General features: G+C 39.8%; 2 protein-coding genes across 7 annotated transcripts in view; one reads left to right on the top strand and one right to left on the bottom strand.

Annotated features, from left to right (window-relative positions):
* The first annotated feature begins 25 nt into the window (after window positions 1-25).
* On the top strand, window positions 26-1421 carry LOC135226947 (uncharacterized). The gene is made up of 2 exons (XM_064266629.1): window positions 26-115; window positions 903-1421. Exons 1-2 carry the CDS (start codon window positions 26-28, stop codon window positions 1419-1421), a joined length of 609 nt encoding a protein of 202 aa, XP_064122699.1.
* An 8940-nt stretch (window positions 1422-10361) lies between these two features.
* LOC135226993 (integrin beta-PS-like) overlaps window positions 10362-27500 on the bottom strand; it is a 156728-nt gene continuing 139589 nt past the window's right edge. For all 6 annotated transcript variants that reach the window (XM_064266716.1, XM_064266715.1, XM_064266718.1 and 3 more), the window contains exons 15-17: window positions 12446-12589; window positions 12144-12283; window positions 10362-12004 (exon numbers count right to left, since the gene is read on the bottom strand). In XM_064266716.1, the coding sequence (XP_064122786.1) occupies window positions 11936-12004; window positions 12144-12283; window positions 12446-12589 (353 nt within the window). In that variant the 3' untranslated portion in view covers window positions 10362-11935. The remainder of the gene's footprint in view (window positions 12005-12143; window positions 12284-12445; window positions 12590-27500) is intronic.

The raw sequence follows: 27500 nt of genomic DNA on the forward strand, positions 1-27500 counted from the left end.
CAAGGTCCTATAGGAGTTCATCGGGATGGTGAACTACTACAGGAAGTTCATCCCAGACATCACCCACACCATGTGCCCTTTGAACAAGGTCCTGAAGAGCAAGCCAAAGAGGCTGGTATGGGATGAGGCCCAGCAGCCACCTTCAATCGCACCAAGGTGGCCCTCAGCAGAGCCACAACCTTGGCTCACCAGGATCCCGACGTGCCAGTGACTCTCACAATTGATGCCAGCAGCATCGCCTGTGGCGCTATCCTGGAACAGCTAACCAACAGGGTTCCTACAATGCTGGCCTTCTTCAGTAGGAAGCTGAAACCCACCAAAACCCGCTACAGCACCTTCAACTGCAAGCTCCTCACTGTCTAGCAAGCCGTCCGCCACTTCAAGTACCTCCTGGAAGGCGTCCCGTTCACCAAAAGGACGGACCACCAGCCGCTGGCCCACGCCTTCATCAAGGCAGGACAGCAAATGCTTGGTCCGCAAGACAGCAGCAACACCCCTTGGCTGTATCCAAGCTCAGGTGCTCCATTGAGTACGTCCCGGCAGAAGGAATCCTGTGGCTGACACCCTATCAAGAATCAAAACCAATTTCCTGCACCTCGGTGTGGACTACAAGGACCTAGCACGGGAGCAAACCTCCAATCCCAAAGTACCAGCCTACCACACTGCCATCACCTCACTCCGATTGGAAGACGTCCCCTTTGGTCCTTCCAAAACTACACTCCTCTGCGACACCAGCACTGGCTGCCCGCTCCCCTTGGTCCCAGCCTCCAAGCAGAAGCTGGTATTCGACGCGATACACATCCGTCACCCTGTACGACAACTAGGCTACTGACGGAGAAGTTTGTGTGGCACGGCATCAAGGACTGCCAGGAGTGGACCAAGAACTGTATTGCATGCCACAGCAGCAAGACAGGAAGGCACGCCGAATCAGGAGTAGGTACCTTCCCCAACCCAGGCAGAGATTTGGGCACAAAAACGTAGAAGTTGTCGGCCCGCTTCCCCCATCTGACGGTGCCAAATACCTCCTGACGGTGGTCGACCAGTCCAACAGGTGGCCCAAGGCCACCCCAATGTCAAAAGCCACTGCTGACACCTGCGCTGAAGCCCTCCTCTCCAGCTGGATCAGCCGTTTTGGAGTGCCAGACAATCCTCATGACAGACCGAACCACCTTCACCTCGGAACTCTGGACTGCCCTGGCACGCCTGATGGGGCAAAGCACCACACCACCACAGCCTACAACCCCGCAGCAAATGGCATGGTGGAAAGGACTCACCACTCCCTGAAGGCCTCCCTGATGGTGTGCTGCACAGGCCCTGACTGGAAGCCACAACTACCCTGGGTCCTCCTCAGCCTCCGTTACCACCCCAAGAGCCAACAGCAACCCATCACCCGCAGAGAAGGTCTATGGGGGAAACCTTGACAGTGCCAGGAGAATTCTTCCTTCATTTTGCAGAAACATCCCATGAAGGGCAGGGCACACTTCTAAGTGTCACTGAGGAAAGGGGAGTCTCATTGAAGAAACGAGGTTCAAATATCTTTTGGACTCACACCAGTTCTAACATCGGAAACAAGTAAAATGGACATATTGGTTCCTAAACACCTGTTTGAGTTTTCCAGAATTTGAACGTGCACCTGGCTGCCTTTCAGCACAGGAGGAGACTTGGCATGTAATTTCTTCTCCCTGTTTGGATTGCAGTAAAAATGGAGGAAGGCTTTCTTTCCTGGAAGGCATTCTCAAACCTTATGTCTTTCTTGTCATTCTGCCTTTTTAGTAGATAACCAGCAAAAGCTGATTTCTTCACTTTTAGGTGGGATTCTGGTGGTTCCCATGTGTCCATGCCGATTAGTACCCAGACCTGTTAGCTTTAACCAGTTTCAGCCACTCTTAGTTTGGTATCTCCTGGTGTGAGAGTTCTGGCACTTCACACTTAAGAGCATATCTACATTTCCTCAGTCAGGCAGGGTCAATCTTGAATGTTGATGTTTCTTCAGTTAGCTGTTACAGAGCCAAGAAAGTGGTGTCTGAGAACACTAGGTCTTTCCAGATTTGCTAGTTGATCTGCAGGCATGTGACACCAAGTGTAAAGGAGAAGTATACAACCCAGATGAGAGCTCATGATCATCCTTTGCACTTAGCAAGAACCTGTCAGATCATCAGATATGTCATGCGAAGAGGTGATTGTTCTTCATCACCTGCATATTTGTTTACCTGTGGAATGTTGCCCGCTGGCCTTGGAGAAATTTTCTTCAGATTGGTGGTTGTTGCTCATGGGTTGGGTACCTAGCTCAGCTCCCTTTCCGGACAGGTGGCACCTCGCTCAAGGTATTCGGCAGGCAAGGAAAAGGTAAGGAGTGGCTGGTTCTCCTTCTCCTGTCTTCCTCTCTTGTACGTTACAGTATGAGTGCCAATCCATGTGTTACAGTGTAAAATGGACCCTGTTTAATCAAAGGAGAGAAATCCTAAAACTAGAGGTATCTACACAGTAGCGTGACCTACCTTTGTCGTTCTCAGTAACCTGCCATTTTTGCAGCTAAAATCAGTCATTAACTCTGGGCGCTAATTCAAACTCTTGAGATACAAAATAAAGCCTTTATTTCCCCCCAAAATAGCTAACATGAAAATTAAAGAAAATGAATCTAAAATCTCAAAAATCATTGATACCATTATTAAAATTGGCACACTATTCTCACTGTCTAAAGAAATCCATTAGTCTTTCTCAAATAAATGTCAGATAGAGAATTCATCTTTGGTAATGACAAACCGAATCCATCTGTAAAAGAAACCACATTTATCAGAAATGTAATATTAAACGTTCATCAATAATACTAAGTGTCACACCACACTTCCCCTCTCGGAGTATCTGAAAATCAACTTTCACTGGTTTTAAACGTTCTGTATCCCATCACTCTACCTTAATCGATGGATCTTCTTGCCTTCCTTGGCCTTCCAAAGTCTCTTACAACCACCACTGGCGTTTTCATCTAATTGCCACATTAATTACCACTTATGCACGCTAATGGACGTACTAACTCACGCACGCTATGTTCAGGAACTTTCCACGGACATAACCTGTTTGATGCACGAACTGATGCACACGAGCGATTGCATTTTTCTGACATCACAATCAGGTCGTTTACACAGTTGCGATCTCACCAATGTGGCGTGCTAATATTATTATTGCGCAAGCTTGTCTGGTCTTGTTCCAATCTTTTCAGCTTTTTCCATAACACTTGGGCTCTGTCGTGCATTCCAATCTCTCTTCATCACCCGTTGTCGGCCTAATTTTAACCAGTGCCTGTTACACATGTACAAGCTGGATAGATGAGAATGCAATTCAGCTACTCAACCAGTCTTTTTGTTGGTTACGATGGGATGTAAGTTCCCCTCCTCTCTTGGCAAGGTTGAAGGGTTAACTTAGGGCTGCCTTATTGTCCCCCATATTTTTACTTTCTCATGGTTCTTACAGCCTGATCAAGTAAATACATTATAATCCATTAGTTAATGGTGCACTCTCATGGGTGTCTGACATCTATTACATTTCACTGGGTCAGTATGCGGTGTCGACATTAAATGTGTCCTGTACGGAGCCTTCTTAGGATTACTTCATTTGATCTTTCTTTTTGTGAAGATGTCTTCCATGCGTACACTTCAGTTGTTATAGTTTTAAGCTTATTTGTGGTTGGTATTAAGGACCATTCTCTTTTCCAATCTTGGTATATTAATGGTGTGACAAGGTTATCCAATCTGATACTGGGGCATGTGTAATTTTTGGAGGGATAGTGCAGGCTAATTTGGCAGCAGAGTCTGCATTCTCATTTCTTTTTATTCCCATGTGTGCTGAAATCCAACATATTTTTATTGATATACCTGATCGGAGGAGTTGAATTTTCATTTGTATTTCTTGTACAATTTGATTTACTGGTTTATACTGATTTATAGCATCTATAGCACTATGTGAGTCACTGAAAATAATACACACACTTGCTTTTTTCTCAGATATTATATCAAGAGCCATTTGTATGGCCCTGAGTTCGGCAGTAAATACTGATGATATTAAAGGTAGTCTTCTTTTGATTAATATATTTTTCGAATATGCAGATGCTCCTACTCCAATACAGGCAGTCCCCGGGTTAGGACGGTTTCGGCTTACGACGTTCCGAGGCTACGACGCTTTTCAATTATATTCATCAGACATTATTTCCAGGGTTACGACGCCTACAACGGCTCATCTGGCGGATGAAATATGACACCAAAAATGCAAAATAATCAATATTTGAAGGTTTTTTTTATGAAAAATGCCATAAGAATGCAGTTTCACATAGTTTTCCATGCACCCAAAGCATTAAAAGTAAGGTTTTCTTAGGATTTTTGACGATGTTCCGCCTTACGAAGATTTTTGGCTTACTACGCGTCTCAAGAACGGAACCCCCGTCGTAACCCGGGGACAGCCTATTATTTTTGGAGCCATCTGTATATACCATGAATTGGTCTCCTATTCTTCTAATGTGCTCCAAAGCATGTTGGCGGTATATTTCTGTACTATGTTATGTAAATTCATTAGGTATTTAGCTCTTTTTGGGAAAGAGCTAGTACTATGAACTTCTGTTTCTGGATTATAATTTTCAAAGAAGTCAGCTGCAGATGATCCTGCTTGTAGTGAAAGACCTCTTCGTATTGTTATTAAATCATAGTGATGTTTCAGGGGCAACAGACCTGCTTCTACTAGAAGCGAGCTTGTTGGGGACGGTCGGAATGCTCCTGTGCACAACCGCATTCCTTCATGGTGCAATGCATCGAGAGTTTTTAATTCTCTATGAATCCATCGTATAATAATTGCAATTTATCGTTCTTTTATAAGCAATAACGGTAAAATGGGTGACCATGATTACAGTATGTCGTCTTCCAGTGATAGTGAAGATAGTGTATTAGTGTCCGAGCCTCTGAATCTGAATAGCCATAAAAAAAATGGCCAAAAAAAGTGAGAAAAGAATGTGATTGGAGGAGGCATGTCTCGTAAAAAATGTGTAATGGCAGTAAGGAATACATAAAATCATTTTGCATGGAAAAAAGTGAAAGCTAGAAAAGTCGGTCCTCCTTGTAATGCTGGATGTTTGCAGAAAGTAGGAAGTGATTGTATTAGTGAAATATTCAAAATTATTGGGCCCTTAAGTGTCTTATGACAAGCAGACTGCCTATTTGCAAACTCATTCTCCAGTGCCAGTGAAAAAGTGTCGTAAGCCTTTGGGGGAAGAGGCCCTTGTAAGATCGCAAACAGTTTTATGTAAAGTAGTGTATGATGTATCGTATAGTTTGTGAAAAAGGTTTTCTTGGCATCTTCGGTGAGGGAGAGAAAAGGGTTAGAAATGTGCTGAAGAAAATAACCATCAGTGGCACTCTTGTCCCTGATAAAATAGGAAGGCACCAACCAAAGATCACAGGGAGGGAGCTCAAATGTGTTAGAAAGCAAACCAGTATGCTGCCAACTATCTTGTCGCATTACTCGAGAAGGAAGGCACCAGAGAAGTACTTGAGCTATGACATTACCTTAACCAATGTGTACACCCTGTATTTGGAATAAATGGACGCCGAACCAAATGTTTAAAAAGTGAACCTGTCATACTATAGGCACGTTGTCAATACTGAATCCAAAATTGGTTTTGCAGACCTCTAAATGTTACCGAGGTTAGCGGTTAAGAAACAGTGAAACTCGTTCTGTAGGCATGTTTTCAATACTGAATTTGACATTAGTTTTGAAGACTTCTAAATGTTCTCAAGGTTAGTGGTTATTGTATTTACTTTGTTTTTAGTATATTAATAATATTATCTTTACCTGTTTATTATATCTACATTATTGTGATTTGTGTTTGCCACTGCTTATCTGTCTGTTCCATTTTTTAGGTAATTTCCGTTAGCCTTAGAAATCAGAGACATACGCTCAAAAACAACTATAAATGCTTACAACAAAATGCAACAAACCCCATATCAATATGCTTTTGGCAACTTTAAACTAAAATTCTACTTCTTGCAAATGACAGAACTTGTCAAAACTATTTGTTGCTGTAGCTAAAAAAATCACTAAAATATGACATAAGAAGTGTTTTATTATGTATAACAACATTTTAACCATGTGTGAACAATTATTGATAAATTGTACATTAAGCTCTAATAAGTGTACAGTATACACATATGATATATTAAATGACCCCCCTCCCCCCCCCAAAAAAAAAAAAATGCCCACCTGCTTTAAAAAATAAATAAAAAGTGCCCACCTGCTTTAAAAAATCTTTGATTTAGCCCTGGGCCCGCCTTGGCCACCCATCTAATCTGACACTGGGGCTGAAAAGCGGGTGAATGGGGTCTTCCTAACCTGTTATCTTGTCTTGTCAGAATATTTTGAGGGGCCAGTCCAGCTCACATTTGCAAGTTTATCATAATGTAAATAACAAAGGTTTGTATGAAAGGAAAAATAAGCATTTTTTAAATCTACTATATTGTGGCTGGCGTCTATTCAATTAATTCCTTGTATTTCTTCAGTATGTATTCTGGAAAATTGATACCTGTTCCTCAGTCCCAATTAATTTGTTCTTTTTAATCTGAAACACACATCTCATATTGGCTGTGAATTTAGTAACTTGTCCTCTAGAGCCAAGGGAGGTTTTCTCTTAGTTTTGAGAAAAAGGCCTCTAGACAAGTTATCGTTCTGAATTGCATGGTTAAAATAATTGTGTTAGATCAGCTTTAATGTTTCTTTTCTTTCCTTTGTTGTAGTTCATTTTATATGGTGTCAGAGCAGCTATATTGTACTTTTCCTTATTTGGAAAGGGGTCTACACAGTCATGTCCACTGTCATTGCCTTCAAGTGAGGGGATGATCGCCTTGGGAGAACTTCCTAGATATACTTACATCTTACCCACAGGTACTTAAGGGCTGTCAGTCCAAGGCTGGACACATCACTGTGGGCAAGATTTTATACAATCCCTTTGCCTCAATTAACCAACTCAGTACCCAAACCTGAGTGTGGAAGATTGCCAAAAAAAAGATTTCATCTGGGTACTTTTAAAAGAGGGTTCTTAGATTTCATCTGGGTACTTTTAACCTTTAACTCCAAGCCGGTATTTCCGAAAGTGTCTCCTGTATGCCTGAGGCGTTGCGAGTGAGCGCCGAAGCGGAAAAAAAAGTGTTTTCCAAAAATCACAGCACGCTTAGTTTTCAACATTAAGAGTTCATTTTTGGCTCCTTTTTTTGTCATTACCTGAAGTTTAGTATGCAACCATCAGAAATGAAAAAAAATATAATTATCATTTATAAATATTGGAATATATGACAGCGCCAAAAAAATTTTCATATATAATTGTATACAAATCGCACTGTGAGCAAAGCGGTTAAAGCTAACGAGTTAATTATTTTTCGTTGTATTGTACACTAAATTGCGATGATTTTGGTATATAACAAATTGTAAAACGATCAAAGCAACACAGAGAAAATGTTATCACAATATGATGCATGAATTCGTAATGCGCGGCATAAAAAAAAAAGCAGTTTTAAAAAATTCACCATAAATTGAAATATTGTGCTAGAGACTTCCTGTTTGTTGCAAAATGAAGGTAATTGATTGAATATTACTAGACTGTAAGTTTGTAGCTTACAATTGCAGGTTTCGACCATTTCAGTCGAGTTAAAGTTGACCGAAGGTTGAAATTTTTTCTATTTATCGTTATTTATATGAAAATATTTCAAAACTGATAAAAGCTACAACCATGGGTTGTTTGTTGCTGTATTCTACATGAAATTGCGTGCATTTTCATATATAAAACTTTATGTAACGGCTAATTTAAAATGGTGCAAACATTACGACAATCGGACGAAAAAATTTCAGTTTTTTTTCGGAAGTTACCGTGTGGACGTAAGGAAAATTTTTTTTTTTTTTCATAAATTCACCATAAATCGAAATATTGTGCTAGACACTTCCAATTTGTTGCAAAATAAAATTAAACAATTGAATATTACTAGAATGTAATAGTTTTAGCTTACAATTGTGTTTTTTTACCATCTCGGTCAAGTCAAAGTTGACCGAAGGACGAATTTTTTATATTTATCGTTATTTATATGAAAATATTTCTAAACTGATAAAAGCTACAACCATGGGTTGTTTTTTGTTGTATTCTACATGAACTTGTGCACATTTTCATATATAAAACTTTATATAACGGCTAATTTAAAATGGTGCAAACATTCCTGATTTTTTTCAGAAGAATTACCGCACGGACGTAAGGAAAATGTTTTTTTTCATAAATTCACCATAAATCGAAATATTGTGCTAGAAACTTCTAATTTGTTGCAAAATAAAGGTAAGTGATTAAATATCACTAGAATGTAATTTTTAGCTTACAATTGCGTTTTTTGACCATTTCGGTTGAGTCAAAGTTGACCGAAGGTTGAAATTTTGGCACTTATCATTATTTATATGTAAATATTTCAAAACTGATAAAAGCTACAACCATGGGTTGTTTTAAGTTGTATTCTACATGAAATTGCGCACATTTTCACATATAAAACTTTATGTAACGGCTAATATAAAACTGTGCAAACATTACGACAATCGGACGAAAAAATTTCTGATTTTTTCGGAAGAGTTACCACGTGGACGTAAGGAAATTTTTTTTTCATAAATTCACCATAAATCGAAATATTGTGCTAGAGACTTTCAATTTGTTGTAAAATAAAGGTAAATGATTGAATATTACTAGAATATAATAGTTTTAGCTTACAATTGCGTTTTCGACCATTTCGGTAGAGTCAAAGTTGACCGAGGGTTGAAATTATGGCACATCGTTATTTATATGAAAATATTTCAAAACTGATAAAAGCTATAACCATGAATAGTTTTTTGTTGTATTCTACATGAAATTGTGCACATTTTCACATAAAAAACTATGTAACGGCTAATATAAAATGGTACAAAAATTATGTCAAATTGACGAAATAATTTCTGAGATGTGTTGCTGATGCTTTTTAGTGCAATAAGAAAGAAATTCGCGCCTGTGTAACTATTGTAAACAAAACAGCTTGATCCGTAAACTCCCAGCATCCCCCAAGGCACGTGATTCAAAAGTTTTCGCCTAGTAGGCCTATAACAATTTTTCTGCGAATTTTTATAAAAACTTTTTTTCGTCGACATTTCGTACATCAGTTCGGGACCCTACAGGCAATTTTAGTCGACGTTTAATACGTCCAATCGGCGTTCATGGGTTAACGGAGGTTCAGATTTCATCTGGGTACTTTTAACAGAGGTTCAGATTTCATCTGGGTACTTTTTACTGGCTTTGTTGAAGATACAAAGGTGAAAAAAAATAATAATTGCCAATAATCACTACTTTTGTCAATTTCTTCCTTTCACCATGCAAATTCCATAGTACTTCAAATGGCTGGGCCAATGGGTTATTATGGAGTCTGAAGTAGAAAATAAATGCAACTATAAATTAGTAATTTTATTCATATATATATCATATAATATAATATACATATACATATACATATACATATACATATACATATTACATATACATATACATATACTATACATATATATATATATATATATTATATATATATATATATATATATATATATATATATATATATATATATATATATATATATATTTGTTGTGCACTTTACAATTAGCTTCTTACTCATGCTTGGTTTCAATAGCATGTAAAAATATTTCACTAAAGTTCAAACTGAAACTTGCTATCAACAGATCTCAAATGTTATCACATAGCCTTACATTTAACCCTGTTCAAGTTTTCAACAAAATATGTTTAACCTGACTTTAGTATAATCTGATAAATTAAATATAAATAGCTTGAAAAAAGTACAGTAAAATTCATTCATACTTAGTATCACCCAAATAGGTCTTTCAGATCAAATTCTGTTGTGAGATCAATGAAAAGTAAAAGTGAGATTCAAAGAAACTTCATTACATATGGAAAAATGAGAATAAAAAATCCATGCACTTCAAAAACTAATTAAAAACTTGTATAATCACACTGATTAATGTGATATTAATGTATAATTGCTACACCTACAATCAGGCAACAGTCACGAGCTAATTTTTCATTATCATAGCACGAGCTAATATTTCATTGTCATAGTATAATAAATGCATGGAAATGGGAGCAGACAATAAAATCCAAAGTTACGTGTAACTTCTTGAACATATTTTGTAAGCATCTTTCCAAAGGCTATTTGTTAAAAACAGAAATCAAGGTGAGATTCAAGTGCAGATATTCACAATTTTCATAATACAATTAAGCTGAACTGGAAAGGAACAGGAGAGAATAGCCAATAAAAATTAAAAAAAAAAATTAATTGCATACATTCCAAAATATTTTATATGCACGTAACTTTTCGCAAAATATCCAACTAAAATTTACTAGATTAAAAAGATTAAGAGTGCAAGGATCTTGAAATTTGGATCTTGATTTAATACTTACATCCTCTCAACTAACACACTTGGCCATTTAAAATTGTGTAAAAGGTTTAGTGAGGCACTCAAACAATTAGTATTTCCAAGGCACATTATTAGGATAACAAAAAAAACATTATCGAAGTATGTTGCCTTAAGGACAATCCTGTCTTAAAAAAATAACAGTAAAATTGTTTAATTACATTATCAACTAATTTCACATATAATTTAAAACACTCAGCTATTAAAGCTTTGTTAATACTACTACAATATTTTTTGGTGTAAAAATGACTTCACAAATATTAAAATACAGTAGTAAAATTACAACTTGTAAATGAAAAGGACCTCCTACCATCAAGCATAAAATAACTGAAACTTTGACCTTTATTCTCTGAGAAAAAGACAAAACTGTACTTTTGTGTTACTTCAGCTCTGTTTTAACAATCATATTTTAATTCCATATCTGCAGGGAAATAGCTTAGACAGAAACAAAAACACTTACATAGTGCTTTCTGCAAGCTGCCCAATATACTTAGCACCAAATATTACTATTTCCTATTTTTGGACTGAACAAAAATTAAAAAAAAATTACTTCAGTAAAAATGTATGACAATAACAAACAGATCAACAGACTAAAACAAAGATCTCTGAAATCTGTCTATGCACACCCTAAATATACAATTAACTAATACTCTATAAAACTTGTAGATTTTAGTATATTTTTGTAAATGAGATAGCAACCCAGTTAACAGAGTACATATTGTATATACTACAAAAACACATGGTATCACAATTCACAAAAGCTGAATAAAAGATTGTTTACTGAATGTAAGTTAAATCAATAACTCTCTAAATCATTTAATTTCAACTCCCACAAAATTTCCTGTTGAATAGCTAATGCTTGCTTCATAGCAGTGCCTTTAATGCTTAAACTGTTTTCTTCTTCTTTCAATAATTATGACCCTACACTACACATTTTGTTTAGTAGCACATTAAATGACTCAACATTATCATAACATAAAAATATCATACTGAATAAGCACCACAACTATATACAATGTATATCTACGCACTGAATAAGAAAAAATATCTACTTAGCATTGGCACATAGACACTGGAATACATACCAGCAAGCCTTACTTATCATTACCATACACTTTTCACAAAATATTACTATAATTAGATTCTTGACAATATAAACACTTTATCTTAAAAACTTACATTTTTGTCATTCCCTAAATGTGTTACATTTTTTCATCATATACTATTACCCTTTCTATATGAATAACTGGAATACATATCAAGCCTGCTCTTATATCCCTATAAATTGAGATACAAATTGTAAAACATGGATTTAGTACCTACTTCAAATATTAGAGAAACATACACCAACTTTGTTGCCACACAACTGCAACTTTTTTCAAGGATATTAATAATATTAAGAGGTGAGATTTTAGTGAATACCTTACTTCCCTCCATTATATATAGGATTCTTGAATGTTGATGTAGCTTGTTTGTAGATGGGGTTTTCTCCCTGTAATAAAAAAAAATTGTTAAAGAAATTAAATAAAGTAACAACCTGTAAAAAAAAAAATTAAAGAAATTGAATAAAGTAACATCATCTCAAAATTTCCAGTGATCAATGCAGAAAAACAAACCCAAAGACAACTTACTGTATCCCATCGTGCCATCATACGCTCCTTTTCGAATCGGGCAAACTCCCGTCGATCGTGAATTGTTGTGAGGATCTTCCACATCAAAAGAAGAGCTAACCCAACTGCTACTATAGCACCAATGACACCAAGTACAATACCTAAAACAAAAAGATTTCCATAGCACTATATTTTCTAATGAGATTATATACATGAAATATCTACATAACACTTTAATGTTCATGAAGTATTTTTCTAAAATAATGCAAGTTTACCAGTCCATAAAATGACTTGGAAAATCAAAGCTCTGAATGGATACTAACCCAGAATATCTAACTTGGGAGGACACTCAAGTGTCTGTTGCACACGAACAACTGGATCCTTATTTTCATCATAGCCATAAACAAAAGTGAATCGGCAATCATTCTCATCGAAGAATGTACATATTCGTTCTCCTTCAGCTTCGACTGCAAGAGCAAACTACTATCAACATTTATTCAGAAGCAAGTTTTTCAATGTAAATAGATTACCTGTACATCAATATGAAACCCTGTATAATCAAAACAGGAAGCTGTAAGATAATACTGTATAATAAATAAGAATCAACACAACTGATGTAGGAATCACAAGTGAAAATTTAAAAAAAAGGTCAAAATACAAATGAATTTAAAGCTAATCTATGAAAGAAAACTAGCAACTACAGGTAAACATTCCTCATGCAATAAATATGGAACACTATCATATTAAAGTAAACATATTGCATGTAAAGGTCTGTCACACAGACCAATTAGATAATATTTTTGCATAAAAAATTCTGTAGATCAATTATAATTACATTTTTGCATACAAAAATTACAAATTTTAAAAGTAATTTAAAGAAAGCGTTATACATGAAAGTAATTTATATTTTTCCTAACTATACCAACCTGAGGTCTTTATATAGCGATTACCATCAGCACAGCCGGATAATGCCATTTAACTTTTTAAACTACCAGCATCTCGTGAGCGAGAAGCTTTTATCACCATACGAACAAATGGGGTAGTCTCACCCGCCTGGTAAGTAAAGCGTCACTTTATCTTCAGCCTAGGTATAAGCTTGGTGTCAGCTTGAGGGGTGGCATCAGGTAGGCATACAACTTTAAAGACCTCACGTTTGTAGTTATAAAAAATACAAATTACTTTTAAAATTTGTCATCTGTTCATACACAATATCAAACCATTCGGTCTTTATATTGGAAGACTTACTTCTTGGTGGAGGACTGAATGGTAGTTCACCACATCTATGTCTTCTTCCTGGTCGAGAGATCAAGGAAGAAGACAGTGCCTCTGATATAATGAACAAAGTATAGGAACTGCATGTTCAACTGTCAGACTTCTGGGCACTTTCTAAAATAGATAATAATAAAAGCAGCCATCATTCAAAATATAAAGGCTAGGTTGAATCTTTGTATCAGAGGCAATGGGTTAGCATTGGCTGTTCCTCTCTCCCCTTGCTAGAGAGATGGAAGGGTTTGCTTCTATACATCTGTCCAGATCATAGAGTGGATACTCAAGTCATAGAAAACTCACTTCATCGATCCCTGTTCTAGCTTTGTGATGGCTAAATAAAATACCCTCTGCTCGCAGGGGAGGGGAAGGTTGAAGGAAAGAGGGGGAGGATGAGGACCAGTTACACACACTCAATGCACTTCTGTAACCATACTCCTTAGGTGAGATGCTACCTGTCCTCTTAGAGCAGCCAGGTAAGCTACGCAACTTGTTGAGCAGCCACCAAGATCCAGGGAAAATGTGTTCGAGGACTTGTGGGCAATATCCCGAAGGTAGAATGGGGTGAAAGTGGTTTGGTGCAACCATAACCCCACCTTCAGAACCTGAGGAACTGACAGATTCTTCCTGACTGGAAGCACCAATGCCTTCGACTTCGAAAGCCCATGCCCGAAACACACTGGAGTCCTCCTTACCTGACGCAGAGTACACCCATTTGATTGTCTCACGAAGCCAGAAAGAGAGTGTTCCTGGACACCACTTTCTCAGTCAAGCCAATGCTAATGAAGAGTTGTTGACACTCATGCTGGGGATGGCAATCCTTTCAAGTAGCACCGCAGCACTAATGGAACACAGTCTGGATCATTTCCAACAAAGTCCTCTAAGGAAGGGATCATAAAGGACTCAAATCTGGCAGATGGATTCTGAGTCTTTTCTACAAAATCAGGAGGGAAAATGTGTGTAGCCTATCCCCATCCCCTCAAGTATTTCACAATGTAGAAAAGTCCATGCATTTCACCTACTCTTTTTGCCAATGCCAGGGAAGGCAGGAAAAGTCTGACAATTCTCGTGAGGGCTCGTATGGTGCATGAGTACAAGAGTTACATCCCACATGGGGGCCTGAATTCCCTGGGAGGGCAAGACCTTTCAATTGAAGCTCTGTATCAGAAAAGAAATCTCCCTCAAGGAGGAGATATCCATGACCCTTAGGCATAGGACTAGGCCCATGGAGGCCCTATATAGCCCTAACCAGCTGAGATGAAGAGGAGCTTCTTTTGGGGAAGGAAGACAAATAAATCTGCTACCTACTGAATAGTAGCTCCGACCACAGAAGACAGCCCATTTCCCCTGCAAGACTGGCAGAGGACTGTCACAGGTATCCAGACATCTCTGTTGCTGTGTGGTGATAAAAGCTTATCGCTGACAAGAGATGCTGGATAGTCTCCAGCCATGAAGTGCAAGAGACACCATGGAACCATCGTTATATGCAGCTGACACCGAGGGTTGTGCCAGGGGAAATCTCTCTCGGTGCCTTGACGAGCAGAGCTAGCAGGTCCAGATACTAAGTGGCATGTGGCCATTTGGGAGCCACCAGAGTCATTCTGAGGTTCTTGGTGATTATCACCCTGATGATCACCAGGCAAAGCAAATAAAACTGTGGGAAGGCATAGGCAACGAGGTTGTCCCATGGGTGTTGGAAGGCATCCTCTGCTTCAGACTATGGGTTGGGGACAATCAAACAAAACACCTGGAGGTTTCTGTTGTGTCAGGTAGCGACCCCAAAAGATTGAAGAGCCTTTCCTCAATGATCATGTGAAGGGACACTCTGACCTTATCACTTGACCCCGCTGACTGAGGTTGACTGGAACGTATCCGGCTGATAGCTCCAACGAGTGCGCTACATGTAGAGACACTAGGCTTCCTTGCTTGTTAATGTATGCCACTACTGTGTTCCAACACCACCAAGTGTCCAATCACTTGATCCTGAAACTCTTGGAGGGTCGGAAAGAACACCTTGAGTTCCAGGATATTGATATGAAGATGCTTGTCATCTAGGTTTTGCACATCTGAAATCAGCAACTCTTCCAGGTGTAAGCGCATCCCTCAGTCAAAGCATCTAAGAACAGAAGCATCTTGGGACAGGGAGTGTGCAGAGACACCCCTAGTACAAGGTTCCTGTCTATCCATCAGGCTAAGTCCTGTCTTACCCTCTTAAAGATAGGGATGGGAAAAGATGGAAGATCCCATGAAAACCTTCCTTCTCCACTGGCAAGAATAAATGTAAAACCGCCAAAGAGACTAGCTTCTCCAAGAACGACAAGTCACTAATAATGACTTACCACTGCCAAGCTGGATGTTTGTGACAGGATAGAAACATTTGCGCTACCTTCCTGAACCTGCTGATACGAGAGTCCAAGAGATAGACTCTTGCTGCTGCCGTACCTATCAGTATAACCAGGTACTTTATCCTCTGCTTGGGTATGAGATCGGAGTTCTCAAGATTTGCTGGAGTTCTCGAGATTTGCTACAAACTCCAGGTTGTGGAATAACTCAAGAAGGTGATCCCTGTCTTGAAACAACTGCAGAGGAGTCTTTGCCAAGACTAGCAAATAGTCAAGATACCACAACAGACATATCCAGCGTGAATGGGCCCAAGCTGACACAAGGGTGAACACTTGTGTAAACATCTGGGGAGTGGTTGAGACCCTAAAACAAAGTGGCCCAAACTGGAATACCATATCCCCAAGGAAAAGCAAAGGCACTTGCAAGAGGACTGATGAATGAGTATTTGAAAATACGCATCCTTCAGGTCATACGTAAGCATGAAGTTGTTCTCCCTGATGGAAACAAGCAGATCGATGACCTGTAGAGTAAACAACTGTAAGGGGGGACCTCCTCATAGCAACTGCAGGCGCGCACACCCTTGAATCAGCAGCACCTTCATGGGATGCGGGCTAAGTACTCAGGCGAGTAGGTGGCAGGGGGAGGGGAAGTACCTCCATGCTTGAACCCAACCTTCCATTGTGTGCCTGAACCAAAACGTGAAGCTGACTCTATGTTACTGATTGAGCTGACTCAAGATTCCACAGAAACCTGAGGACCTTGAGCCACGTTCGCCTCCTTGTAGGTCTGTGTACTTGAAGCTCCCACAGTATGCAAAGGTTCCACGTTAGTTCCCTGTGCTCAAGCGTCTGAGCTTGGACCTCCTTGGAGGTCTGTGCACGTGCAGCTCCCAAGTCCAAAGACCAGGGAGAGCCAGCAAGAGATCCCTGTCTCTTTTGGAAGACCCAGGGAGGGACTTCCACCGGATGGGAGGAGCTAACTTCTCCTTCCTCCGCTTGTGGGCTTTGGAAGAGGGAGGGGATTTCTTTTGACTCATTGCCTTTTTCTAGAGGGCATGGAGGATCTGCTCCCCTGAGGCTGGAGGAAGACTCCACAGCAGATTCTTGAGGAGGAGGAGCAGGAGCAGACACCATGGAGGATACAGCAGGGGAATAAGGGGACATCCTATCAACAACTGCAGGGGTCATCAGCGTAGGGTGGGTGGTCCCACTCATAGGGATCAGATAGGTAGTTGTCATGGTGACAGTAGATATAGTCACTGCTTGCCATGGTGTGAGTCACCAGAAGAGCAGCAGGGGTGCAAGAAGTCTGCCCATAACACATAATGCCCTGTATCGAGGGAACTCCTTGATGGCCAAGAGACTGCCAGGTCCCCCAGAGTTCCACCTCCTCTGCACCTGGAATCAAAGTCAGGTTAGTAGGGGCAGTCCTCATTCTTGATAAGGGGGATTCCTCACCCCTCCCCCCCAAACGAATGGAGGCTTACCAAAGGGAGGTTGTCCTGGCTTCCAGTCCCTCAACAATGATCTCCGCCCAATGAAGCGAGCGAAGACAATGAAGGGAAACCTCTCCCAAAGGAGTGGTAGCAAAATGTGGAAGTTTTGCTGGAGGGAGGGAAGTATCCAAAGGATTAGCCACCAAGGGAGTCATTGGGGGCTTTTACTGATACTTCCTCTTTCCTCCTCAAAGAATGCTTTGACCACTGCTTTGGTGTCCAGTCAAGGGACTCCTTGCACACATTGTCAGGATTACACTCATACTGCCTACATGATAAGGATCTACATCAATCACTGAACAGTAATGACTACAAGCCTTCCCTGCATTGCCAGGGTACTTAAGTTTGGGTACCGCCTTATGCTCAGTTGGCTCATGATCTGTGGGTTTTGCATTGCACAGCAATTATATCACTATAGCAAACCCACAAACATATATACAGGCAATCCCCGGTTATCAGTGGGCTTGTTTATTAGCGATACAGTTTTACAGAGCTTGTCAAGCGATGAAAATCGGCGATTTTCAACACCAATATATGCCGATTTCCACTTATCGGCACCGATAAATGAGGACTGCCTGTAATGATGATAAACAAAGATGAAAATATCCCACCATGAAAAGAAGTGATGTTCACAATGTACACAAGGCAAAAAAATAGCAAGCAGGGCAGAGGGTAGTGAAGCACAACCCTCGCCATGGCACAGCAGACGTTAAAGCGACACTCTACTGACCCATACCACATTGTTTAAAAAGTTAAACGGCCAGTTCCCAGCTGCACTGAAGGTAATTCCAATGTAAAGACCAAAAGGTTTGTATAATGTGTATGAACAAATACCAAACTATAAAAAAATTTGTATTTTTCCTAAATACACATATGAAGTATTCCTTGCGTTACACTATCCTTGGCTATTTCCAGAGGTGTCCCTTCAAACCAAACCTTTATCTAAAGGGTGATTGAAAAGTAATTCCCTATTTTTAAATTCTTATAATTTATTTCTCAACTGTAATTTTTACAAAAAATGAATATGAGAAGAAAGTGTATAGATAGCCTGGAGTTTTATCTCAAATTCAATCTGGGCACCAGCTTTCACCATCAGCCGCTCAAGCTGCCAAGGAACTGCATCAACTGATTTCACCAGGAGCTCTTGTGGGACGGAAGGCATATAGTATATGTTATGGAATGTACTCTCACTTCATCTGCAGGACAGGAGAGAGAAAATTTCATCTCCTGTGAAGGAGCTGTGACAAAGCTCTACATCTTGTGATGGAGGTTTGGTGTAGCTCTATGCATTTAAATTAATTTTTGTGCTGCCACTATCAGACACAAAGTGGGAATGTGTCCAGGTAAAGGTCGTCTGCCTCTTCCGAACCCGGCGAGCCGCTTGACTTGTCGTGTGCCTTGACTCTGGCCGGCGTAGGGTCCCCTCTCTCTTCCGAACTGTACAGCCCTTATTACTTCTCTCGGCCCGAAGGAGATAGTGTTCTTTAATATCTTTCTTTTTCCGGCCCGTACTTACAGACGACGTATGGCGAGCTGGCCTATGGGAGGCTGTTTGCTTTAGGTAGGTTTTCAAAACCCAGACTGGACACAGCATCATTTCGTCCCATTCATTTTCTACAAAATCCTTGAGGGAGGGATCGGAAAAACCATTGAACCTTGGGTAGTGTGTGGAGGTTCTCAGAGTCTTCACTACAAACTTTGGTAGGAAGGTAAACCCAAACTCTGTTCGCCCACAATTGCGAGTAACCTTGTACACAGGGCGTGAATTTTGCCCACCCTTTTCTCTGATGCCAATGCCAACAGGGACATTACTTTTAAAATCAAGTCCTGGTCTAAGGCCATCCTAATCAGTTGATAGGGAGATTTCTTCTCGAAATGTTTTGTCATGTCTGACAACTCCCATGACATTGCCAAGTCTATGCCCCTTGATTTAAACATCCTGGAGAGGACAGCCCTATAGTCTTTAATTGTTGACACAGAAAGAGGTTTTGTGTGTGTCATAAAAAGGACGAATTCCTCTACATCCCTCACAGCTACTTTGAGGGGATGTGTGCCCCTCTCATTGCACCAGTAAAGGAAAATCTTCCACTTTCCCAGATACAGGTTGCGGGAGGATGGTCTAGGGGACTGGCAATGACTACTGCAACTTCTCTGGAAAAACCTTTCTATTTACGCAGTTGTTGGATAGCCTCCATCTGTGAAGCTGGAGGGAGTAAACTGCCTGACATACTCGGCCACTTTGTAATTGCCTCAACAGGCAAGTACAAAGGCAACTGTCTTGGCATGTCTACCAACGGGTGGAGAAGATCTGCATATCACTGCTTGTGACCATTTTGGGACACAAACAAGCTATTGATGACTTTCTGTATCTGATTGAACAGATAAAAAATGTAAATGACCACGTTACCCCGCTGGTGTTGGAATGCGTCTTGCAGGATGGCTCTTTCGTTGGGTTCTGCAGAGCAATATAGTGGCAGTTTGTGATTTCTTGCTGTTTTAAAGAGATCCAATGTAGGGCCCTCCCACAACTTTAACAGCCATCATTGCACTCCCTGCAGATAGTTTTATGGATCCCTCCACCACCGCAGATCCTGTTTGTTTTCCTCTGTCATTCTTATCAGACTATTCCTTCTCTGTCATTCTTATCAGACTATTCCTTATCTGTGTTTGGCTTTCATTTTCCTTCAAGTTCCATTGCAAGGAGCGCATGTGGGTCCTGGCCCTTAGTACTACTAACTTCCAGGGACACAAGGTGACCTATCAGTATGCAGTATTGGTCAGGGTTGGACAGGGACAGATCTGATATTTTCAGGAACTTGGATAGCCTCTCTTGTGACAGGTAGGCCCTTGCCAGCACCATGCCTATTATCATGCCTGGGTATTTGATCCTTTGTGTCGGTACCACGACCAAGTTCTTGAGGCTGATCAGAGTTCCTAAGTGTGCACAAATTCAACACTTTGTCTCCAACTCTCTCGGCACGTTCCATGGTCGGTGCTAGAATGAGCTGGTCATCCAGGTATCTTCGTAGATGGATGCCTCTCCTGTGGGACCACTGAAATTAGCTGAAAGACTCTGATAAATACTTGGGAGCTGTCACACGTCCAAAGCAGAAAGCCCAGAATTGGTAAATGACTTTTGCAGAGACAAACCATCGGAAATTCCTGGAGAATGGGTATATGTATTGGAATTTGGAGATAAGTGTCTTGTAGATCCAACGAGACCATGAAGTCTTCTCCCCTGATTGCTGCCAAGATCGACTGAAGCTTTTCCATTTTGAATGGAGTGAGGCGTAAGTAGGTGTTCAACGTTGATAAATCTACGACAAGTCTCCAAGCCATTGATAATTTCTCCACTAGAAAGAGGCAGCTGTAGAATCCTGGTGTATTTTCTTCAACTATTTCCACCACCCCCACCCTCCTTCTGTAGCATGCCTCGAACTTCCCATTGCGGGGCTCTCTCCTTGGCAGTCACTCTGGTAGGAGGGGAAATTGAGTGGAAATGTTAAGAGGGGCTTCTGCTTGAAGGGGAAGACATATTCCTTCTTTTGGTAGGAGGGGAAATTGAGTGGAAATGTTGTTAAGAGGGATTTCTGCTTGAAGGGTAAGACATATTCCTTCCTGAGTATTTGGACCATCAATTCATCTGCTCCAACCTTCTGCCACTCTACCCACTTGTTTTCCAGACAGAACCCCACTCTGGTCAGTCTGATGTTATGGATTGGGAAGGGGGGGGTCCTTTCCCACTCATCTAGTGGCCCCTCTCTTTCCCAGCCTGTTACGTTTCCTGGGACAGAGGGGTAGGGTGGTAACAGAAGGACTGCCTTCTTTCCTCTCATGATCTACATCAGAAGGATTGGGAGTCTTTCTGATGAAATCTAGTCTGAAATATCTGCCTTGGCAGTTTTGCCAGTCTACCTTGGTTCCCTGTACTGAAGGACTGTCCTGATCTGGAAGGGTTGAAGAGAGAATATCTTCTGCATCCTCCCTCTTGTCTGTTATTGCCCAATTCTGAGGATCTGGAAGAAAGTACACAGTCATATCCGACATGACTGTTCCTTAGGTTTAGTCATCTATCTGTTGAAATATGTCTGTGGGACACCAAACAGTGAAGGAAAGGTCCAAGGTCTCTTATGGAATGTAAGGGGAGGAGAGTATATTTCTGGCAGAACTCTGACCAAAAGCATTCCCATTTTCAGGGGGACTCTATAATGATATGGCCAGTATGCCAAGATACTGTAATTGAAGATCATCCCATACAACTTCTCCAATGAAGATCAAGAGTCAAACAATGGGACAGAAGCTCCAATATTAGGCATGAAGTGGACCTTGCCACTGAACTTTTCCCTCCTGAAATTGGAAGACCCAGGGACAGCAACTTTGTCTTTCCAAGAGAGGGATCATTTGAAAGAATATCTACACTCCACAGTGCAATAACATGATGTTGAGGACAACCCTCTCCCCAAAGTAATTTTTTACCCATGCAATAACCTGCTGTTGAAGAAGCCCCCAATAGGGCCACCCTCCTCTCCCTTTAGTACTTTTTTACCAATGCAATAACCTTCCCCCTGGAGCTCCTGTCCCTTTTATGGATAATGGGGCTTGTTAGGCTTCCAAACCTTTGCCTGGCTGTGATAATGTGGGTACCAAGGCCCAATTCACCCATACATTGATCCCTAATAATTACATTCTTTCCAAGGTTTGCTGCAAGTTTCTGAACAAGATAATGCACAGTATACGGGAAGCTCTCAATACTGAGCACCACTACATCAGAGATGCTGTTGAGGATTCCTAATGTGAATTCAAAACAGCTCTGAACACTGAGTTGAAGCTTATCGCAGACTTTTTAAAGTCCTCCGGAGACTAGAAAATCTCCAAAAGCCACCTGTGCAAGGAAAAATCCTTGCATGAAAAAATTCATATCCTGGGAGCAAACTAACAAAGACATAAGGCTAATGAGAAATCAAGCCGGACACCTAGATCCCTTCAGAGTCAGAAGACTGTCAAAGGTATGACCCCATTTTCCTATTTTCAGCTGGTTCAAATATCATGACTAGTTCAGACTGTAAACAGTAGTGATTACACTTGGCATGACACCTCAACATACATCCATCTGCCAGACAAGTAGTACCTCATCAATGAAAGGAAAATAATGATTAAGGTGGAATATTTTTCTGGACAGAGCTGCTTTTTCCCTCCTTAGGCAGGCATTTAGAAACTGCCAAAGGAGATGGTTAAACTCAATTTTAGTGTGGCAACAAAAGACATTTAGGCAAGCCCTTTTTCTGTTTCAATGGAAATTAAAGTACCTCCATAATCCTGGAGAACCATATCCAACTTTGAGTGGCACCAGTTTTCTGTTCTTTCACTTTATGCAGATATTAAGCACTTTGCAGTTACTGAGAAGCACAAGCAAATGTTGGAAATATTGCTATTTATTTTCACTTTACCAGTATCTCACAATTCCACAAGGGAATAGACAACACTTGCCATTCCTTTTGAATGGGAAAGTTCCAATTTAATGTGGCAACCCATGAGTTTGGTGCCTCTTTGGGTCAACTCTCAGATGAGACTGCCACTTCTGAGTTCCATGCAAGGCTCAACCTCTTTTTCTTTCTTAGTCTTGTCCACTACTCTGAAAGTAACTTCGATGAGGCTTTAAGCTTTCTACAACTGTTTTGGTTGCAGTTGCAGAGACCTCTCTTCAAATCTTATGGTAGTGCTCTATGATTTCATGGGTTATCATCTCAGCGCCCAAAAAAAGTGTTGCAACTTCCGAATAACTACTGCTGTCCAAGTACTTCATTCACTCCATGTGGGCATTGGACCACCTCTATTGATCTGAAAGAAACAACACTACTTCCCTACTACTGTTCCCTTCCAGACCTACCTAAGGTTTCAGATCAGATCATGCCCTTTACGTTAGATACGCACAGAGATTCTCTGTGAAATTAGCAGCAATACTTATGCAGGAATTTGGAAAAGGCATTCAACTGGTAGCCTACGTAGATGAATGGCTAATTGGGGAGCTACTGAAGAAGTGTCTATGAAACCTGAGTGTGGTAGTCAGCAGTCTCCTGGTAAACTGGAACAAGTCCTCATACCCAACAGGCACTTGTGAGGTCAGGACTTTGTTGGGATATCCTTTGTGGTCAGTTGTCTTCCTAACCAGACTCAAGCCAGAATAAGGAAAGATCTGCATAATTTCCTCGCCCATCCAGGTTCTCCCATGATGCTAGGCAGCTGGGAAGATAATTCTGCCCATGGACCTGGAAGGGAACTGTAAAACAGGTCAACCTGACTCCTTGACAGGTTGGGGGAGGCCACTAAAAAGATTGCCAGGTAACAAGAGGGTTGTCACCTGTTTAAGGGAGGCATTACATCAATTTCCTAGAGCTGATGGCAGTCTTCCTGCCTCTCAGAAAACATAAGCATCCAAAGCAGATCTACATTTGTTGGTTTTGACAATATGACAGTGATGTCTTGTATCAAGAGGTCAGGTTCATGCTCAGCCCCTCTCTGTGTAGTCTTACTGTTCATGCTACAGACGGCTCACGCAAAAAATGGCTCTTACAGCAATTTACCTCATGGGGTCACTCAATGCCATAACAGATTCCGTCACGGCAGACGGATGTTTTGACTGAGTGGGTGCTAGACAAACCCTCCCTTCAAATGATAATTGCTAACATAGTTCCGCATCCAGAAGTGGACCTGTTTGTCACACGAAAGCCATCAACTTTCAGTAAATGTGTCTCCAAACAGAGACAGAGACAGTCTGGCAATAGTATGAGTTACATTTCTACCAACTAAAGCAAATTGAGAGCATCCTATCTTTTTCCTCCATTGTCCCAAATTTCAAAGGTTTTGAAAAAACTGCTAACTTTCAACAGAACCACCTTCCTAGTAGCCCAAAATTAGCTACAGAATTCTACTACTTCAAGAAATGGCAAAAAATCAGTCCAAATACTGTCAATTATTCCACCCCAGACAGGAGGAGGAAAAGCCTTATATGCATCCTCTTTTTTGAGCCATAGCCTTCATGTGTGGCTTTTTAAAAATCTAGTCTCCCGTGAAGATTACGTATTCACCCAACATTGCTAAGCACCTGGTGCAAAACTTACAGACTTCATTCATATGGAAACTGTGGTTGGATTACCTTCACACTGTGAGTAGGTTGAGCCTTAGTTGAAACAGTTTTACGTTGTCTAATCTACCTCTTTGAGAACAAGCACCTTGCTGCTATTACAATTATGCCATACAAGGCTGCATTATCAAAGCCATTGTTCTATGGGTGTAGCACCAATTCACATATTGTCTCCTGGCTTGTCATTCCTGGCCAAAAATCAAGATCCTTTGAAGAAGATATTCCATATTCTTCTACAAACTCAGGAATCCAGGTGCCCAACATTTACCTATGAGTAGATGTCACAGCAAATCCCCCAGATAAACTTTTTTCTTACGCCCTATCACACACAAGCCACTGTCTCTGCAAGAACTGAGAACTGCCTTAAGTGTCCCTAGTCAGAAAAACAGAACCACCCCTCCCTGGTTTGCATGGTATTAGGGGGGTGGAAGCAACCCTTGGCTCTTGTTGGAGACATTTCCTACAAAGAAGCATCTGAGTTTTCAAGGTATGTAGTCATCAGATGCAGTGTTCCTCAAACACTGCCATGACATCTAACGACTTTGGGTACACCGTGTATTGGGAAGTAGTATGGTAAATAAGTCTCAGTCCCATAGGCACCTTATTAGAAAACAAAGGACCCATTTGATACCGTGGTAGTTGTGAGATACTGCTGGGGAGGGGTGCAATAATGCTATATCCCAACTTGGCATAATTTGATGTCACTTTAAAAACAGAATAACACATATATAGTTTCTCACTTTTCTCTATCCTTCATTGCTAAACCCTAATGGATACCCTGTATAAAATTTTGGAAGTTAGGCAAAAACATATGTGACTTTATCATGGACCACTTTTTGTCTGGATCACTATAATTTTTTAATAAGATAGGCCATTTTGACACCTGTCAATTTCTTCTGTATGCTACTTTGAGGATGCACAATCAGCTATGCTCTCAAAAAACAGATTCTGGCCATAGAAAAATATATTTTTGTTAGCCACTGTAAGTCCAAACTTTCCTTGACAATAAGATTTGGAATTTATGAAAAGTATTTAGCTGTCACAGCCCTGGCAAACAATTGGGATCTTAGCCAGCTTGTAGGCTGTTGCCACATCTGAGTAAGAAGGATGAAGGAAAACTGGGTTACAAGAAAAGCACCTGTCTTGGCTCGAGTCCTTTTACACTATCACTGTCATTCAAAGGCACCATTCAGGCCAAGACCAACTATAAGAGAATTCACTGATATTACCTGGTCTTTTTTATCAAGCCTTAGGGGAGCAGAAAAAGTCCATTTCATTTAATGGCCATTATTCAGTTTTGCACAAAAAGTCTTTAATATAAATTTTTGCATTCCAGACACCATAGTTAATATTTTTATAACAAATAATATAAATATAAAAATTAATCTTATAATTTCCCTATTTTTGATAGATTTTCCTCACTACTGCATTGGGATTCTTAGGAATAACTCAAATCTCAACATACAGCTGAAGCAACAGCCCTATAACATACAAATAAATCTGAATGAATTCCTGCACTGTTCAACCCATCGAATGAGCAATTAATCACATAAAAGTGCTAGACTACCTCCTACCTAATTACCACCAGTCTCTTATAACTACCAGAATTAACCCTTAAACGCTGAAGCGGTATTTTAAAAATCGTCTCCCGTATGCCGGCGGCGTTCGAGAGTGAAAGCTGAAGCGGAAAAAATGTTTTTTTCAAAAAATCACAGCACCCTTAGTTTTCAACATTAAGAGTTCATTTTTGGCTCCTTTTTTTGTCATTGCCTGAAGTTTAGTATGCAACTATCAGAAATGAAGAAAAATATCATTATCATATATAAATATTGGGATATATGACAGAGCGAAAAAAATATTTCATATATGTATAGTTGTATACAAATCAAGCTGTGAGCAAAATAGTTGAAGCTAACGAGTTAATTTTTTTTTATTGTACACTAAATTGCAATCATTTTGGTATATAACACATTGTAAAACGATCAAGGCAACAAAGAGAAAATATTATCACAAAATGATGCATGAATTCGTAATGCGTGGACATAAAAAAAAAGATGTTTTCAAAAATTCACCATAAATCGAAATATTGTGCTAGAGACTTCCCGTTTGTTGAAAAATTAAGGTAATTGATTGAATATTACTAGACTGTAAGTGTTGTAGCTTACAATTGCAGTTTTCGACCATTTCGGTCGAGTTAAAGTTGACCGAAGGATAAATTTTTTCTATTTATCATTATTTATATGTAAATATTTCTAAACTGATAAAAGATACAACAATGTGTTGTTTTTAGTTGTATTCTACATGAAATTGCGCACATTTTCATATATAAAACTTTATGTAATGGCTAATTTAAAATAGTGCAAACATTACGCCAATCGGACGAAAAACTTTATGATTTTTTCGGAAGAGTTACCGCGCGGACATAAGGAAAAAGTTTATTTCATAAATTCACCATAAATTGAAATATTGTGTTAGAGACTTCCAATTTGTTGCAAAATAAAGGTAAATGATTGAATATTACTAGAATGTAATAGTTTTAGCTTACAATTGCGTTTTTTTACCATTTCAGTCGAGTCAAAGTTGACCGAAGGTTGAAATTTTGGCACTTATCGTTATTTATAAGAAAATATTTCAAAACTAATAAAAGCTACAACCATGGGTTGTTTTTAGATGTATTCTACATGAAATTGTGCACATTTCCATATATAAAACTTTATGTAACGGCTAATTTAAAATTTAGAATTTTTCAGAAGAGTTTCCGCGAGGACGTAAGGAATAAGTTTTTTCATAAATTCACCATAAATCTAAATTTTGTGCTAGAGACTTCCAATTTATTGCAAAATGAAGGTAAATGATTGAATATTACTAGAATATAAGAGTTTTAGCTTACAATTGCGTTTTTCGACCATTTCGGTAGAGTCAAAGTTGACCAAAGGTTGAAATTTTGGCACTTATTGTTATCTATATGAAAATATTTCAAAACTGATAAAAGCAACAACCATGAGTGGTTTTTGGTTGTATTCTACATGAAATTGTGCACATTTTCATATATAATACTCCATGTAACGGCTAATTTAAAATGGTGCAAAAATTATGTCAAAGTGACGAAATAATTTCTGAGATGTGTCGCTGA

Source organism: Macrobrachium nipponense, chromosome 15 (genome assembly GCF_015104395.2).
Source record: "Macrobrachium nipponense isolate FS-2020 chromosome 15, ASM1510439v2, whole genome shotgun sequence".
Classification (NCBI taxonomy): domain Eukaryota; kingdom Metazoa; phylum Arthropoda; class Malacostraca; order Decapoda; family Palaemonidae; genus Macrobrachium; species Macrobrachium nipponense.

Bases quoted from the DNA above. Each gene is read 5' to 3' on its own strand.
- LOC135226947 (XM_064266629.1), top strand. From the start codon at position 26: ATGGTGAACTACTACAGGAAGTTCATCCCAGACATCACCCACACCATG. The intron at 116-902 runs GTATGGGATGAG...TGCATGCCACAG, and splicing joins AGAGCAAGCCAAAGAGGCTG to CAGCAAGACAGGAAGGCACG.